Genomic DNA, 17,301 nt, shown 5'->3' on the forward strand with positions numbered 1-17,301 from the left:
ATCAACTTTTAAATAACAAATACTTGCGTAATAGTGACCCATAAATGCTCATCCAAATCTATAATAAGTCACAAATTAGAACCTTCATTCAATATCGTGAATCTATTCACCAACACAAAAAAATGAAGTCAAGTGTTGGTTCATTGGTAAGTGTCCTTTAGAAATACGATTTATGATACTCAAGATTCTCACATTTAAGTATGTGTATTGACCTACAAAGGATTTACTTAGTATCTATCATAAAAGGGAAGTAGGAATTATACAGTTTAACTTGACACTGAGGAAGAACCTGATTAAAAAAGTATAAGACCCATAAACTCTAAATAGCGTTTAGTTTTTATCACTGCGCAATTGTAATTCTTAATGGTCCTTCAGTGATAGTTTACCTTCAAGTTCAGGAATAACAATTCTTAGTTACTGTACCATAAGTACAGCCTGTGATATCCAGCAGTGATATTAATTACTGTACCGTAAGTACAGCCTGTGGTATCCAGCAGTGATATTAATTACTGTACCGTAAGTACAGCCTGTGGTATCCAGCAGTGATATTAATTACTGTACCGTAAGTACAGCCTGTGGTATCCAGCAGTGATATTAATTACTGTACCTTAAGTACAGCTTGTGATATCCAGCATTGATATTTAAAGGTAGGTAGGAGGTACTACTATCCAAGTAGTAACAGTCTGGGAATTTTGAAAAAAGGTAGGTCCCAAAACTTTCGTCAAAATCCGCCATATTGGCTTCTTCAGCAACCACCTGTCATTCGATATTTTCCTATGCAGGGGCTTCCGGTTGTCATATATTGTTTGTTTGTTTGTTGGGGTTTAACGTCCGGGAGAATACCACAGTAGGGTTCTTTAATGTGCGAGGAATGTGGCATCTTTCCCAACACGGTGCACCACTATGGTTTGCGGTCAGGTTTTCCGTATTATAGCCTGACAACCCCAGCATGTAACACGCCAGGGGTACCCCATTCCACCACCTGGGGCACACATCCCAGTTGCTCTGTGGGCAAAGCGCCCTAGTCCCCGGCTAGGGTTCTGAGCACTATTTAGTCGCCTTTTACGACAAGCTCAGCGCTGCTGCAGGCATATTCTTTTAACACCCGGACCTGCACGGGAGTCATATTTTAAACCTCACAACAGAAGGCTATGATAGATACGAATAAAAAAACTGAAATTTGTTTCTTTCTACAGATATAATAGCATGCTTGTTACAAATCAGTCGACCAGGTAAACAATTGTATAAGACATTTCCTTGTACCTTTATGGCATTGTGTAGATATTTATATTCACCAGAAAGACACACAATGCCAAATTTATACAGCCTTGCATATCAGTTTTAAATGTGAATATTGTATGGTGGAACCTGTCTAAACCGACCTTAGTGCATCCTATGTGATTGTCTCTTTTCTATGAAATATGTTCTTTCTAGATTGTACAGATTTTTGCCAACACCACAGACAATTTATTTTATCTGGTCACGGAAACTGTATTAAAAACAATCTGTCAATCAATCCTATGTATTTGATTTTAATGCAGATGCTGATTGGAGGTTGCTCCTTGAAACACGTATATTGCATATCGAAACTTCCAATATTATTATCGGTAATTATAATATAACTTGCTTTATCCAACACACTTGTTTTCATAGTCATACGTGTTGCTCTAATGTTTTTGACTAAATACTGGTATTTTTGATCATGTGATTCTGTTTAGATTCCTGTGATGCTTTTGTTACTTCTCTTCATGGTAATCATCTTTCACATCAAGACTTCATCTGCAAACATACAAGGTAAATTTTCTTATATGTTTTTTTTAATTGTATGATTGTAAATAATTGTATGTCACTGCTTATTCTCCAATATTGCGGTATACGAGAGACGATTGGCGACCGAATAGTATGTCCGAATGGCGTGACATGTCTATTGCTGATGGATCTTTTGTAAATAGCACATTAAACACTAAGCCCTTGTATCTGACTCACACAACATATGGTCTGTTTTATTAATCAAACTTGTTCGTCTTGAAATGCGTGAAATGATTGCCTTTTGATGCAAAAATACAACCGATCAACCACTTATCACACGTAATGCATGATAAAGCCTATGAGATGAATAAGTTCCATAAAGTTTAGTAAGGAAATCAATTATTTAACGTGGTAAGAGTAAATATCGGCAGAGAAGTACTTCGGCAGCAGTAGTGGGGTAATTAAAATAAGTCAAAATCCCCAAAACAAGCGTGAACACAAGGAATAAACATCTACGTATACAACGTAGAGAACCGTATAAAAGAGAGAGAGAAAAAATGGACATAAGGGAACCAGACGTCACATAAAAAAAGTTAACCATTAGCATAATGAACTCCCCACAAAAAAACGGCAGTTGCGTCAGGTGGTCCGGAAGGGTAAGCTTGCTCCGCCAGCGGCACCAGTCATATTACAAGTGATTATAATCCGGTAATCATTTATTGAAAATGTTAATTTTCAGAAGTTATAGTAGAAAACTTCACGGTAAGTAAGATATATATATGTATATATATTGGCATAAAATACAAATGCAAAAATAAAAAAAAACGACAGTTCGGAGAAAACAGAATCCACAAACATAGCCAAGACAAGGAAATAGTTAACAAATAACTTTAGGTGCTGTGGAAGGTTAATGTACAGGTTGAGTAGCGGTCGGTAATGTAAACATTTCAAACAGAACCTTATTTTTTTTCTGTAATTTATTTAATTTGTACACAAAGTACGAAAAATAAATCATTTGAATTATTTCCCGGTATAAACTGAGGAGTGTGTCTGCTTTGTGATATGTTAACCGTATCGGTGATATCTTTTCTATGGCTTCATTTCTCTGTTTGTTTGTTGGGGTTTAACGTCCGAGCAGCAATATTTCAGCTATATTCAGATGATGAACATGAAATGGATGATAAAATGAACATGGAATGAAAAATGGGATGAGACACAAAGATGATAGGGTCATCAAATTTTGATTGCCACTAGAAAAAGGGGGGATGAGTAAGGTCGGGGCAATTTGGCCTCCTGTGGCCCAGCGCAAAGGTTCCTACTCCTATCGAATACAACAGCAGGGTTCTTTAACGGCGAGGAACGTGGCATCTTTCCCAACACGGTGCACCACTATGGTTTGCGATCAGGTTTTCCGTATTATAGCCTGACAACCCCAGCATGCAACACGCCAGGGGTACCCCATTCCACCACCTGGGGTACACATCCCAATTGCTCTGTGGGCAGAGCGCCTAGTCCCCGGCTAGATTCCTGAGCACTGTTTAGTCGCCTTTTACGACAAGCTTAGCGCTGCTACAGGCCCATTCATTTGACACCCGGACCTGCACGGGCCCAGGTGGTGGAATGGGGTACCCCTGGCGTGTTACATGCTGGGGCTGTCAGGCTATAATACGGAAAACCTGACCGCAACCCATAGTGGTGCACCGCGTTGGGAATGATGCCACGTTCCTCGCACGTTAAAGAACCCTACTGTGGTATTCTCCCGGAGTAGGAACCATAACGGCTCCGCCACAGGAGGCTAAATTGCCCGACCCTACCCAACTCTCCCTACTTCCAGTGGCAATGAAAATTTGTCGACCCCATTGTCTTTGTGTGCCATCCCTTTTTCATTTCATCATCAATTTCATGTTCATCGTCTGAATTTAACTGAAATATTGCTGCTCGGACGTTAAACCCCAACAAACAAACATAGGAACAATGCAAGTTTTTTAATCGGATCAGTTTAAATCATTCTACGACCGATTTTTTTTTGCAGTCGTGTAAAAATAGAAACAGATATATAAGAACCAAAAGGTATTTGTTTTTTATATTTTTAGGAGACGAGTAGTTCTGGAAAGTTAGAAGATGATAAAGGAAATGAAAATACTGGTGAGATCAAGATATGCAAGTTTCTTCTTTTATTCAACTCGATTCAATTCGTGTTGATCATTGCATTCGAAAAACACTAAGTGGGTTTTAGTTTATGTTTAGCATGCATCAACGGCAACCTAATCAATCGACAAAATATGTAATTTATTAAATCGATGAATGATCGATTACGCCACGGCTATAAGAATTATTGATTGGTGTTTAACGCCCAAACATTTCAGCTGTATTCACTCAATGAGCATGAAATTGGAGATAAAATGAACATGAAAAATGGAATGGGACATAAGGATAATGCTGTCGACGAGTTTCGATTGTCACTGGAAATTTGGTGAAGTAGGTAGGTTTGGGCAATATAGCCTCCCGTAGCGAAGCCGACGCTTTTCCTGTCGAATACAACAGCAGGGTTCTCTAACAAGCAAGAAACGTGGCATTTTCCCAACACCGTGCACTACTACGGTTATCGATCAGGTTTTCCGTAGTATGCCTGACAACCCCAGCATTTAGCATGACTGGGGTACCAATTCCACACAACCCAGTTGTTCCAGGCGCCTTTTTCCCCGGTCAGGGATCTCAATGCTTTTTAATCGATTTTTACAACAGACTTCGCGATGCTGCAGGTTTATTCTTTTGACGCCCGGGTCATTTCATGTTCATTTTATCACCCATGTTATTATAAACGGGCCACGTGCAGGTCCGGGTGTCAAAAGAATAGGCCTGCAGTACCGCTAAGCTTGTCGTAAATGGCGACTAAATAGTGCTCAGAAACCTAGCCGGGGGCTAGGCGCTCTGCCCACAGAGCAACTGGGATGTGTGCCCCAGGTGGTGGAATGGGGTACCCCTGGCGTGTTACATGCTGGGGTTGTCAGGCTATAATAAGGAAAACCTGACCGCAAACCATAGTGGTGCACCGTGTTGGGAAAGATGCCACGTTCCTCTCCTCGCACGTTAAAGAACCCTACTGTGGTATTCTCCCGGCGTAGGAACCATAGGGGTCCGCCACACGAGGCTAAATTGCCCAACCTTACCCACCCCTTCCTTTTTCTAGTGACAATCAAAATTTTTCGACCCTATTATCCTTGTGTCCCATCCTTTTTTTTCATTTGATCATCATTTCATGTTCATCGTCTGAATATATCTGAAACATTGCTGCTTGGACGTTAATTTTTGTTTGTTGTTTGTTGGGGTTTAACGTCCGAGCAGCAATATTTCAGCTATATTCAGACGATGAACATGAAATTGATGATAAAATGAACATGAAATGATGATGAAATGAAAAAGGGATGGGACACAAGGACAATGAGGTCAACAAATTTTGATTGCCACTGGAAATAGGGAGAGGTGAGTAGTGTCGGGCAATTTAGCCTCCTGTGGCGGAGCCCTATGGTTCCTACTCCGGGAGAATACCACAGTAGGGTTCTTTCACGTTCGAGGAACGTGGCATTTTCCCAACACGGTGCACCACTATGGTTTGCGGTCAGGTTTTCCTTATTATAGTCTGACAACCCCAGTATGTAACACGCCAGGGGTACCCCATTCCATCACCTGGGGCACACATCCCAGTTGCTCTGTGGGCAGAGCGCCCTAGCCCCCGGCTAGGTTTCTGAGCACTATTTAGTCGCCTTTTACGACACGCTTAGCGGTGCTGCAGGCCTATTCTTTTAACACGCGGACCTGCACGGGGAGCTTGGACGTTAAACCCCAACAATCAATCAATCATATTTCAAACGGCCGGATATCGCTGAAGAATATTGCTGCTTGAGCGTTAAACACCAACAATCAATCAATCTGACTTTTTTCATCCAGGTAGCGTTGTTTCTTTAAAATATTCAATATATCCATTCTCGTTATACTGATTACAAAAAGACCCACTCATATTAGAATTGTTAATCTCGATAGGCAACACACGCATTTCAGTACGTAACCTATCATCAGCTTCATTAGAAATCTTTGGACAAAAATGAATTGTATACAGGAAGATTTAGAACGCAATATTTTTTTCGCAGCTGAAAGTGTCTGGCTAACATGGTCGAACTGGACCCCTTGTTCCTTCAACTGTTATGGTTGGTACAAGTACAGATTTAGAAGTTGCAAAACGTTCCTGAACAGCACCAATTGTACTAACAATAGTGTTCAAAATCGGACCTGTGATGCAATGCATTGCTTAGGTAAATTGTTTTTATTTTGAATAAAAATAATCTAAATAATTCAATTTGAAATTTTTATCATATCAAGACGCACATGTCTGTCGAAATGGATTCAAACCGAACAGCCTTAAGTTTAAATACCGGTTTTGTAGACCGCTTAGTCCATGGGTTGCTTCGTCATGAATCCTAGTCGTTATAGCTCTATGTCCAAATTTCAATTTTACACTGCATGAAAACGTCGCAGAGCGAAACATGTTGGACCTTTTCTTTAGGCTTAAGTTTAGTTTTTGACACAACTATTGACACAATATTGTCCAAACTCTTAATTAACAGAAAGAAGTTCTACTTCAATGGTGCTAACTAAGGACATATGCTTTTGATCCCTTCGAGTGGAAAACGTACAATCTTTTCTTTTTTCAAAAATCGGAGCTAATTCTTTTTCAAAATGAGTTTTTAGGGCAAGGCTCTCTTAGACCCAATCTGAGATTTTCAAGATTTTCACAAGATCTTATTAAAAAGTCATAATCGGACTAATTTAACAATAAATGATTTCTAGCAACTCTAATGACAACACTTATTTTCCACCTATTATCACCATATTTCCAAATGGACGCCGAAGACGACGACAAGAAGATACAGTATACCAATATAGCAACTGGGTTGTGTGCCCCAGGTGGTGGAATGGGATACACCTGGTGTGTTACATGCTAGGGTTGTCCGGCTATAATACTGTATCTGCATGTTCATCGCCTGAATATAACTGAAATATTGCTGCTCGGGCGTTTAACCCCAATAATCAATCAATCTTTTTACCTAGCCCCGTCCAGCTCCGGGTGTCAAAAGAATAGGCCTCCAGCAGCCCTAAGTTTGTAAAAGGCGACTCAGTAGTGTAAGAACCTTAGCCGGGGGCGAGGGCACTCTGTCCACAGAGCAACTGGGTTGTGTGCCCTACAGTTAGGCAGAGCTCCCTAGCCCTCGGCTAGGATTCTGAGCACTATTTAGTCGCCTTTTAGGACAAGCATAGCACTGCTACAGGCTTATTCTTTTCACACCCGGACCTGCACGGGGCTCCTCACACGTTAAAAAAACCCGTGCAGGTCCGGGCTTCAAAAGAATAGCCCCCTGTGGATCGCTATCCTTGTCGTGGTAGGGGGGCTTGCGTGCCTCAGTGATCCTAAGAGCTATGCCAGCTGGAGTTTTTTCTCCTGGTAGGTTTACCCATGCTGGAAAGGTCAAAGGTTACAGGCCAGACTAAAGCGATCCGAACATCGACCGTGGGCCCGGTGTTTAAAATAAAAAGTGGGTTCACCTACTTGTTTGCCGTGAGTTGCAACCCGTGAGTTATTGGTGGGCGAGGAGGTCCTAGTGGATGAAGGTCGTGACGTAACCCCCGTCTCATCGATGGCTGGATGATCGAGGATACGGCTGTATATGCCACTCGGCTCTTAGGTCATCTAAACGGGAGATCGGATGGACCCGGTTCGATCCATCGGCTGGTCACGTCATGCCCTTCATTTGTCCACCTGCTTTACTGATGGCATTTTGTTTAATCCAATGTTTCTAAGATTTTCAAAAGCTTACATATGGCAAATGAAGAAGGCGGTGGCTCATGGGTCAATCGACTAGTACGCTGTCTATGCGCCATTGATAGATACGCTCTGTTCGAGTATGTCGTCTCTGGAATCCCTGATGCTATCTGCTGGAAATCCGTAGAATTCTAGCATCGCCCGTGTTGGCACTCGGTGGCGGGTGGGGAACAGAGACGATGAAACTTATAAAAACTTAACATGGCGACAAAAACCAACGGGGAGTCCAATGTTTCTTATTCAAAAAAACGAAAAAGTGATGTCTGCAATTCTTCTGACGAAAGTGATAAAAACTGGCCAAGATTTATTGTAATTTCTGCAAAAGATAAAGACAAAAATGTTAATGACCTTTCTCCTTTTTTAATACAGAAAACTATCAAGGGTGTAGCTGGTGATGTTAAAGATACAAAGAAAATAAGATCAGGAATTTTAATCGAATGCTTCAGACCTGGCCAATCATCAAATTTGTTAAAATTAACCAGGATTGGTGACCTTGATGTGGTTTCATCTGCACACAAGTCACTAAATCAGTCACAGGGTGTCCTTAAATACCGAGGTCGAGACCTCGACGCCTTGACTGATGAAGAGATCTGTGAGGAACTGAAATCACAAGGCGTTTAGTCAGTGAAAAGGTTTACTTCTCGAGGTGCAGATGCAACCACACTAATGAGAACAAGCCTGTTAACATTTAGTTCCACTTCAGTGCCATCTCATGTCTACATTGGTCCATACAGGACAGCTGTCAGTCTGTATATTCCTAACCCACTTCGGTGTTTTAAATGCCAGAAGTTTGGTCATGGAAAGGGCCAGTGTAGAGGAAAACTGTTTTGTTTCCGATGCTCTGAAGAAGGACACGAGGGAATCGACTGCAACAAAGATCTGAAATGCAGAAACTGTGAGGAAGCTCACATGTCATCATCTAAAGATTGCCCTCTTTATAAGAAAGAAAAAGATATTTTAAAGATAAAGACTGAAAACAAAATTTCATATAGTGAAGCTCACCAGAAGTGGTCCCTTTCCAACAATTTTCTTGCATCTGGCAAAACATCTTATGCTAATGTTGCAAAGCGTGTTTGTCTGTCCTCGACTGTTGAGGTGCAGACGATCATGAGTTGGAAAGAGGATATCAATGGTCTTGCCAAACTGCCCACTGAGGTATCCACCAAAATAATGAAACCATCCAAAAAATGTTTAGAGGAAATTAAAAAGGCCAGAGCTAAGAAATCTCACCAATTTTCCCAGACACAGTCATCCCAAAATTCCGGATCATGTTCAAAATCATCTCCATCATCACAACAGTCAACAGAAAAATGTCCAACCCCCAAAAAAGTTGGGGAATTTCCGTGTGGAGGACTTGGAGAAATCCAAGTCTAGGCGACAGATTGTGTCGCCTGTGGTGTCGGACTCGGATTCCGAGTCTGACATGGAAACAACAGATCATGGACTTTGTCTAGGTGAAAACTGGCTGGGTTCCTACCTTGATCAGATTGACTAAACAGATCGTGTTGCCATGAAAAAATATAAGGAGCAGCGCGCTTAGTCAATTCGAATTGACCTTAATGGTGGCACTCGTACTAGAAGGTCATCGAGTCGTGGTCAGAGACAATATCCCCCATTCGTCACCCATGAAAATGGCCAAATTACTTCAATGGAATTGTCGAGGTTTAAAGGCTAATATTTTGGAATTAACTCTTCTTGTTCAGTCTATTTTACCAGTTGCATTATGTCTCCAGGAGACTCATTTAAAAGAAACGGATCAAATTTCCGTAAAAGGATATACAATGTATAGTACATTTGCTGAGGCAAATGAACGAGCTGCTGGTGGATCTACCATTTTTATTAGGGACAGAGTAATACATAGTTCAGTTCCTTTAACTACCGATCTACAAAGCAGTGGCCGCTCGGTTATCCCTTGATAAAGCCATAACCGTTTGTTCCATTTACATTCCCCCAAATTCAATTTTGTGCAGAAATAAATTAGTTGATTTGGTTAAACAGTTGCTCAAACCATTTATTTTTTTGGGTAACTTTAATCATAATCCTTTATGGGGAAGTAATCATACGAATGATAAAGGTAAAAAAGTTGAGGAGCTCCTTCAGCAAGAAGATTTGTGCATATTTAATGACGGATCTTCAACGTTCCTTCATTCAGGCAATGGATCGTATTTTTCTATTGATTTAAGCATTTGTGATCCTCTCGTACTTTCAGAGTTTACATGGCGAGTTCATGATGACTTGTGCGGGAGTGATCATTTTCCAATTATTTTGGTGCATTTATCCTCCAAAACGGAGGAACGTCAACCTCGTTGTAAACTTGAGAAAGCAGACTGGGCTTCATTTGAAGCCCACTGTCTTGAAGAATTACGATTAGAAACGATGAAGGATGTTGAAGATCCCATTTTATTATTTAATGAAAAACTGACATCAATTGCTAATAAAACAATACCTAAAACCTCGACAAATCCAAAAAGGCCTAGTAAACCATGGTTTACTGATGAGTGCGACAAAGCGATCGAAGAACCCAACAAGGCCCATCGCCAGTTTGACAAAAATCCTACACCAACAATTCTGTCAAACTTCCGAATATTTCGAGCAAAAGCTCGACGTACATGTAAACAAGCGAGACGAACCTCTTGGAAAAATTTTGTTTCTAGAATTAAATCTCACACTCCCCTCAATAAAGTATGGAATTTTATTAGAAAAGTAAAAGGAAAAAATTAGAATTCTTCAGTGAAACACCTTAAAGTTGGTAATACCACTCTAACCACCGAAAAAGATATCGCCAATAAGTTAGCCGAAACGTTCGCTAAACATTCATCCTCAACTAATTACAAACCGGGTTTTCAAAAAATTAAATCATCTGCAGAAAAGACAAAATTAAACTTCAAGTCAAATAATGCTGAATCCTACAACTCTCAATTTTCTATAGAGGAACTAAAATCGTCACTGGCTAAAGCCCACGATACAGCTAGTGGGCTAGATAATATTCACTATCAACTTTTGAAACATCTTCCTGAAACATTTCTACATACACGTCTTGCATTAATAAAAGAGATTTTTAATAAAATCTAAATTGGATACCTTCCTTGATTTTTCAATATTTTAGATGTTTTATCGAAGTTATGTTTCTATATATATTTGATGTCTTAGGTTCACCTTTTATGTACCTTTTTATATGTAAATAGCTGTTTGGTTTAATTTCATTATTTTATGAAGAGACTTCGATCTTGCTTTTAATATTTTCCTTGCATTAAATGTTCTTGCCGTGATATGGCCCTTATCGCCGAAACGGCAGTAAACAACAACAATTAATTAATCAATCAAAAGAATAGGCCTGCAGCAGCGCTAAACTTGTCGTTTTGTGTTCATTTCATCATCCACTTCGCCTGAATGTAGCTGAAATATTGCTGCTCGGGCGTTAAACCCTAACAAACAAACGCACGTTAAAAACCCCTGCTGTGGTATTCGATAGGAGTAGGAACCGTTACGCTCCGCCACAGGAGGCTAAATTGCCCGACCTCACCCATCCCACCCGTAGTTTTGTGGCAATGAAAATTTGTTCACCCTATTGACATATAGCTGAAATATTGCTGCTCGGTCGTTCAACCCCAACAATCAATCAATCCTGTATATGGCCTGAAGACCCCAGCATGCCAAGGGTACCCCATTCCGCTACCTAGGACACACAACCCAGTTGCTCTATGTGTAGTACGCCCTAGCCCCCGGTCATGGTATTGAGCACTATTTAGTTGCCTTTCACGACAAGCTTAGCGCTGCTGCGGGCCTATTTTTTGACACCTGGATCCGCACGGGACACCTGATTAGGTACTAAATTATCATTAATGCCGATTGTTCAGCAGTCCGATTTAAAAAAAAAAACGTTTTGATTACGAATCAGTTTTAATATTTAGACTGGAGTCCATTTTAATTAAATTATAAATGATAACCAACCTAGTTTAGTTGATTGATTGTTGGTGTTTAACGCCCAACCAGTAATATTACAGATTTATCAAGGCGATGAACATGAAATGGGTGTTAAAATGGACATGAAATGATTGATTGTTGGGGTTTAACGCCCGAGCAGCAATATTTCAGCTATATTCAGGCTATGAACATGAAATGGAAAATGGGATACGATACAAAGATAATAGGGTGAATGGATTTCGATTGCCACCGACAAAATGGAGAGCTGGTAGAATCGGGCAATTTAGCCTCCTGTGGCGGAACGCAGATTCCTACTCCGACAGAATACCACAGCAGGGTTAATTAACTTCCGAGGAATGTGTCATGTTTCCCAACACGGTGCACCACTATGGTTTGCGGTCAGGTTTTCTGTATTATGGCCCGACGACCCCTGCATGTGTCATGCTAGGAATATCCCATCATTCCATCCCGGCCATGGTTTTGAGCACTACTTACTCGCCTTTTACCACAAGCTAAGCGCTGCTGCAGGCCTATTCTTTTGACATCTGGACATGCATGGGGTTCTACCCAGTTTGTGTCAGTTTATAATTTAATGTCGCAAATTACACCTGGTTGTTTCGTATAATCTGTGCTAAAATGATAAACATTTCTTAAATTACAATATCAACACAGTTTAACTTTACCACTCTTTGTTATTTTCAAGATCCAACCAAACGGAAGCCTGACACAAAATGCAACGGGTTTTTTTTCTTATATTGGATAAAAATGCCTTTGCATGATACCAGCTTTAGTATATTTGATCATTTCACTAAGCCCTTCTTATTACTGAAAAAAAACATAACTTTCCAACGAGGGAAATAGTGCATTTTGTAGTACTAAGTCAAACAAATAAATACAATATAACATTTCTATATTCAGCGGGAACATGGATACCATTACCAGCTTTTCAACTTGGTGTAATAGTAACAACTTGTGCTTTTGTTTGGGCACTCCTGAGTATCATTGGTTGTTGTTGTGTATGCTGTTGTAGGAATCGTAAGTGTCATTTTTATCGTTCATTTATTTTGCAGTGAATGGCATTTGTTATTCATTAAAAATTATCATTAATAAGTGAATATGTAAATTATGATTAATGAAAGAATAAATTTTATCTATCGGCAAATTATGTATTTTAGAAATGACTTTTCAAAATATGAAAAAAAGTTGATTTTAAGGTCTCCTTTGCCAGAAAAAAAATTATAAATGTTGAAATAAGTATTTTTTTCTTTTACAGAGAAGAACGAAAGATCTTCTAATTGGTGAGTGACAACATTAATAAATAAAAATCCTTTTTGTTTTTGTTTTTGTTTTTGTTTTTGTTTTTATTTTCATCAACAATTAATTTATGTAATGACTTTTTGGCAATATGTGATTAAATCCACCGACCGATTGATTACAGAATTAAGGCTGAAATAAGTTTGTTGTTGATCATCACTACTGACATCATCCGTGCATATTAAGTCGCCTCATTTTAGATATATCAACCTTTTTCACTGTAAACATTTCACTAATTATTGGACGACGATACTTAAAACTTTGTCAACCCACAACTTTTGTATAAAAGACGGTTATAACTCTAAAAAATATACTACTATGAAAATCTGCTCAATATATTACTCGACTGCCAAAAAAAAAAAAAAAAAATTAGAAAAAAGGTGATGTTTGGTGTTCAGAACGTTCATTAAACGATCGGCTCAGGTAAAGCAAGTTAGTCATTTCAAATTTTTGAATTATGCTTCCTGAACTGAAAATATCATGATATTGAGTGGTGCATTTTCTGTAAGCACATTTTTGTTCTTGCATACCTATTTTCGTGTTTGAAGATATTAATTAGATTTTGCGCCTATTTTGATCGCAATTAACCATTTGTTTACCATGAATTTCTTTACGAAGAGATTTATTCGCGGCGTTTTTTTTTTCGGTTTCGAAACAAGCGAAAATTAATCTCTCACGAAGAAACGATGGTTTACATTGTGCTATTTTTCCTACCAGGCCGGTCTTAGACAAAAATCTTCGGCTCAAGATAAAAAGTAGAAGAGGACAAGCTTCGAATGATATTCTGCAAACACCTGATTACCGTGCACCTCAAATCTCAGAAACATGTTTTGCAGAGATGAAACAAACAGGAAGAAGAAAGGATATTCATTAAGCGCTTGTTGGACTGCATCAAAGAGCTTCTGATCTCAACTCACACTCATGTTCTAATTTGTAAACCCACCTTTAAATTGAAATTCATTTCTATTATTATTATCTTTGTGTATGTTTTTGTTTGTTGGGGATTAACGTCCGAGCAGCAATATATCAGCTATATTCAGACGAAGAACATGAAATTGATGATAAAATGAACATGAAATGATGATGAAATGAAAAAGGGTTGGGACACAAGGAGAATGGTGTCAATAATTTTTGATTGCCACTGGAAATAGGGAGAGGTGGGTAGGGTCGGGCAATTTAACCTCCGCCCCGTCCAGGTCCGGGTGTTAAAAGAATAGGCCTGCAGTGCTAAGCTTGTCGTAAAAGACGACTAAATAGTGCTCAGAACCCTAGCCTGGGGCTTGGGCGCTCTGCCCACAGAGCAACTGGGATGTGTGCCCCAGGAGGTGGAATGGGGTACCCCTGGCGTGTTTCATGCTGGGGTTGTCAGGCTATAATACGGAAAACCTGACCGCAAACCATAGTGGTGCAACGTGTTGGGAAAGATGCCAGGTTCCTCGCACGTTAAAGAACCCTACTGTGGTATTCTCCCGGAGTAGGAACCATAGGGCTCCGCCACAGGAGGCTAAATTGCCCGACCCTAACCATCTCTCCCAATTTGCAGTGGCAATCAAAATTTCATGTTCATCGTCTGAATATAAATGAAATATTGCTGCTCGGACGTTAAACCCCAAACAAACAAACAAACAAATATATACTGATGTTGTAATTGTTCTAGACATGAGATTATTATATGACCGTCAAAATTTGATGCATTGTATTATGGTATATACAAATATCTGTCTTTATACATGTATCTGTTTGTCTGTCCATCTGCCTGTATGCTTGCTGTAAATATGCCTTACAGTATCTGGAGATTGCCAAATTGGTTGATGATCAAGCTTTACAGTTATTTATCATGATTGTCTTGAGGTCTTGCTTATGCATTTTTTTTTTAGTTCTGGAGTCATGACACTGCTATTCATTTTTCTGTCGATTTAAAAAATTTATTGCTGTTCTTCATCTTTAGAATTAGAACGAGATTTTTAAAATAGAAAAATCAGTCTTTCATGGCTATGTATATAAAATATATATTTAACCATTTAAGGTTGTCATGCTTTCCAATAACTAGTTATTTATGCTCGACTGAAAATAATTTAATTCGGTTTATGAAATGTTATTTGATTGGCTGAATAACTTAGGTTCCATGTTTATCTATTTTCAATTGATAAATATTTGCATTATCATAACTTTGAACAATTTTGATTCAAATTTAAAGAAATTATTTTGATATGTAAAGGTTGTTTCAAATTAAATAGTAAGTAATAATGATAATTATTTTTTCTGTCTATTAGAAAAAAGTTACTTTTGGTGTCCACATCTATTGGTAACGAGCTATTTTCCACAAAATTGCATATAAATTGATTTATATCTTGTAAAAGCAAGATCAACGTCTTTTCATAAAATAATGAAATTAAAACAAACAGCTATTTACATATAAAAAGGTACATAAAAGGTGAACCTAAGACATAAAATACATATAGAAACATAACTTCCATAAAACATTTAAAATATCGAAAAATCAAGGAAGGTATCAAATTTAGATATCAGATTTTATTAAATAAACCGATGTCCCGCAAGAAATCGATAATGTTTTTAGATGAAACGGTCTTGAACAAATCAAACATATTGGCGCGGTCAAAATAATTTTGCCTGTGTTGGCAAAATCCACACAATCTAGAAGAAAGGGCAATCACATGGGATACACTCAGGAGGAGGATCACCAACAAGCAAATGGCCATGTGTAAATCTAGAATGTCCAATGCGGCATCTAGTCATGAATACTTGCTCTTTGCGATTGCCCGACCCGGATTGATGAACGCTTAGATCGGGTTTTATGGAATGGAGTTTGTTGTGTTCAAAGACCGTCCCATCGGTCCTGCCACATCTTTAAAATATATTTCCTTATAAAAGGTTTAAAATCGGTGTATGGCAAACTAACGTCCTTTATCATTTCATTTAATGCCTTCTTGGCAACCCTCTCTACAACTGAATTCCCCTGAATACCAACATGACTAGGTACCCAGAGGAAACCAATCTCTATATCAAATTCCCGAAGTCGATGAATAAAATATAAAATTTGTAAGATAAGAGTGTTTTTCAGTTTGTGATTCTTAATTGCCAAAAGACAGCTCAAAGAGTCAGAACAAATAATAAACTGTGACAGATTAGATTGAGTAATCAATTTAAGTGCTAATAAGATGGCTCGAGCTTCAGCTGTGAATATGGAAGCGCTCGATGGCAACCGTTCAGTTACAGTTCTGTCACCATGGACAGCAGCACATGCAACGCTACCGCCATCTTTTTAGCCATCTGTATACACCGTCGAAAAATCTGGATAATTTGCTTTAATTTCAGAAAATTCTTGTTGTAAAAATAAAGGATTGGTATCGGACTTTTTATATTCACGCAGATCAAAATGAAAGAACGGTGTAGAAGCTCCCATGGAGGGCATTTCGAAATAACAACAGGTGTCACTGCATTGGTCTCCAGATGAATTGCTTCCAAATGAGGTTTTATTCGAATTCCAAAAGGAGGGGTTTTGCTTTCGTGTTTTCGATAAATGTCGACATAAATAGGATTAATGACACAGTCGTAGGCAGGGCTATCAGGGTAAGCCATAAGTTTACTTACATATTGAAGACCTAATTTCAAACGTCTGTCTCCAAGGGATGGTTCATTTGCTTCGGCATAAAGACTGTCAATAGGAGAGGTTCTGAAGGCACCAAAGGCAAAGTTGCAACCCCTAGTGGTGAACAGGGTCTAAAATTTTAAGGTAAGATTTTTTGAACAATAGATCCAAAGGTTAGACCTAACCAAAGATCTATATAAATTTAATAAAATTGAGGTATCAGCACCCCAATCGGTACTGGACACCATTTTTAAAATATCTAGTGCCTTAAGACATTTAGATTTAAGTAATTTGATATGGGGAAGAAAAGAAAGTTTACTATCAAAAAGTAAACCAAGGAATTTTGTTTCTTCGACTATTTTGATTTTATTTCCACAAAGAAAGAGATCTGGGTCCGGATGCAGCTTTCGCTTTCGACAAAAGTACATACCAACAGTTTTAGATGTAGACAACTTAAACCTTTTCTCCAACACCCATTTCTCAATTCTTTTGAGGTAAAGTTGTAACTGCCTTTCAATATTACTCATATTTTGTCCCCTATAGCAGATCAAAAGGTCGTCTACATACAAAGAACTGTCAATATTGTCCTTCAAAACTTGGGCTAAACTATTAATTTTAATACTGAAGAGAGTGACAGAAAGAATACTTCCCTGAGGAACTCCCATTTCCTGTTCCTTCTCCTCAGAAAAAGTCGAATTTACCCTTACATTAAAATGACGATCTGACAAAAAATTAGACAAGAACAGAGGAAGTCTTCCTTTCAACCCCATATCAAATATATCTTTTAAAATACAATATTTCCACGTCGTGTCATAGGCTTTTTTCTAAA

At 38.8% G+C, this 17,301-nt stretch overlaps 1 protein-coding gene across 1 annotated transcript; it reads left to right on the plus strand.

Moving 5' to 3' along the window:
- The first annotated feature begins 252 nt into the window (after nucleotides 1-252).
- LOC148596782 (uncharacterized) lies at nucleotides 253-14,597 on the plus strand. Its single transcript, XM_088562892.1, has 8 exons — nucleotides 253-301; nucleotides 1,719-1,794; nucleotides 2,489-2,511; nucleotides 3,843-3,894; nucleotides 5,898-6,059; nucleotides 12,467-12,583; nucleotides 12,822-12,846; nucleotides 13,580-14,597. Exons 2-8 carry the CDS (start codon nucleotides 1,728-1,730, stop codon nucleotides 13,734-13,736), a joined length of 603 nt encoding a protein of 200 aa, XP_088419018.1. The 5' UTR covers nucleotides 253-301; nucleotides 1,719-1,727; the 3' UTR covers nucleotides 13,737-14,597.
- Nucleotides 14,598-17,301: the final 2,704 nt, after the last annotated feature.

This window comes from Perna viridis, chromosome 15, assembly GCF_037379345.1.
Source record: "Perna viridis isolate PV_CMFRI_1.1 ecotype Kerala chromosome 15, ASM3737934v1, whole genome shotgun sequence".
NCBI classification, from domain to species: Eukaryota; Metazoa; Mollusca; class Bivalvia; order Mytilida; family Mytilidae; genus Perna; species Perna viridis.

What these genes read in the sequence shown, in the direction of transcription:
- LOC148596782 (XM_088562892.1), top strand. Translation starts at nt 1,728, where the DNA reads ATGCTTTTGTTACTTCTCTTCATGGTAATCATCTTTCACATCAAGACT. An exon ending in TTCATCTGCAAACATACAAG is followed by an intron (nt 1,795 to 2,488) that starts GTAAATTTTCTT and finishes GTTAATTTTCAG; the next exon opens with AAGTTATAGTAGAAAACTTC. An exon ending in TGATGCAATGCATTGCTTAG is followed by an intron (nt 6,060 to 12,466) that starts GTAAATTGTTTT and finishes TTCTATATTCAG; the next exon opens with CGGGAACATGGATACCATTA.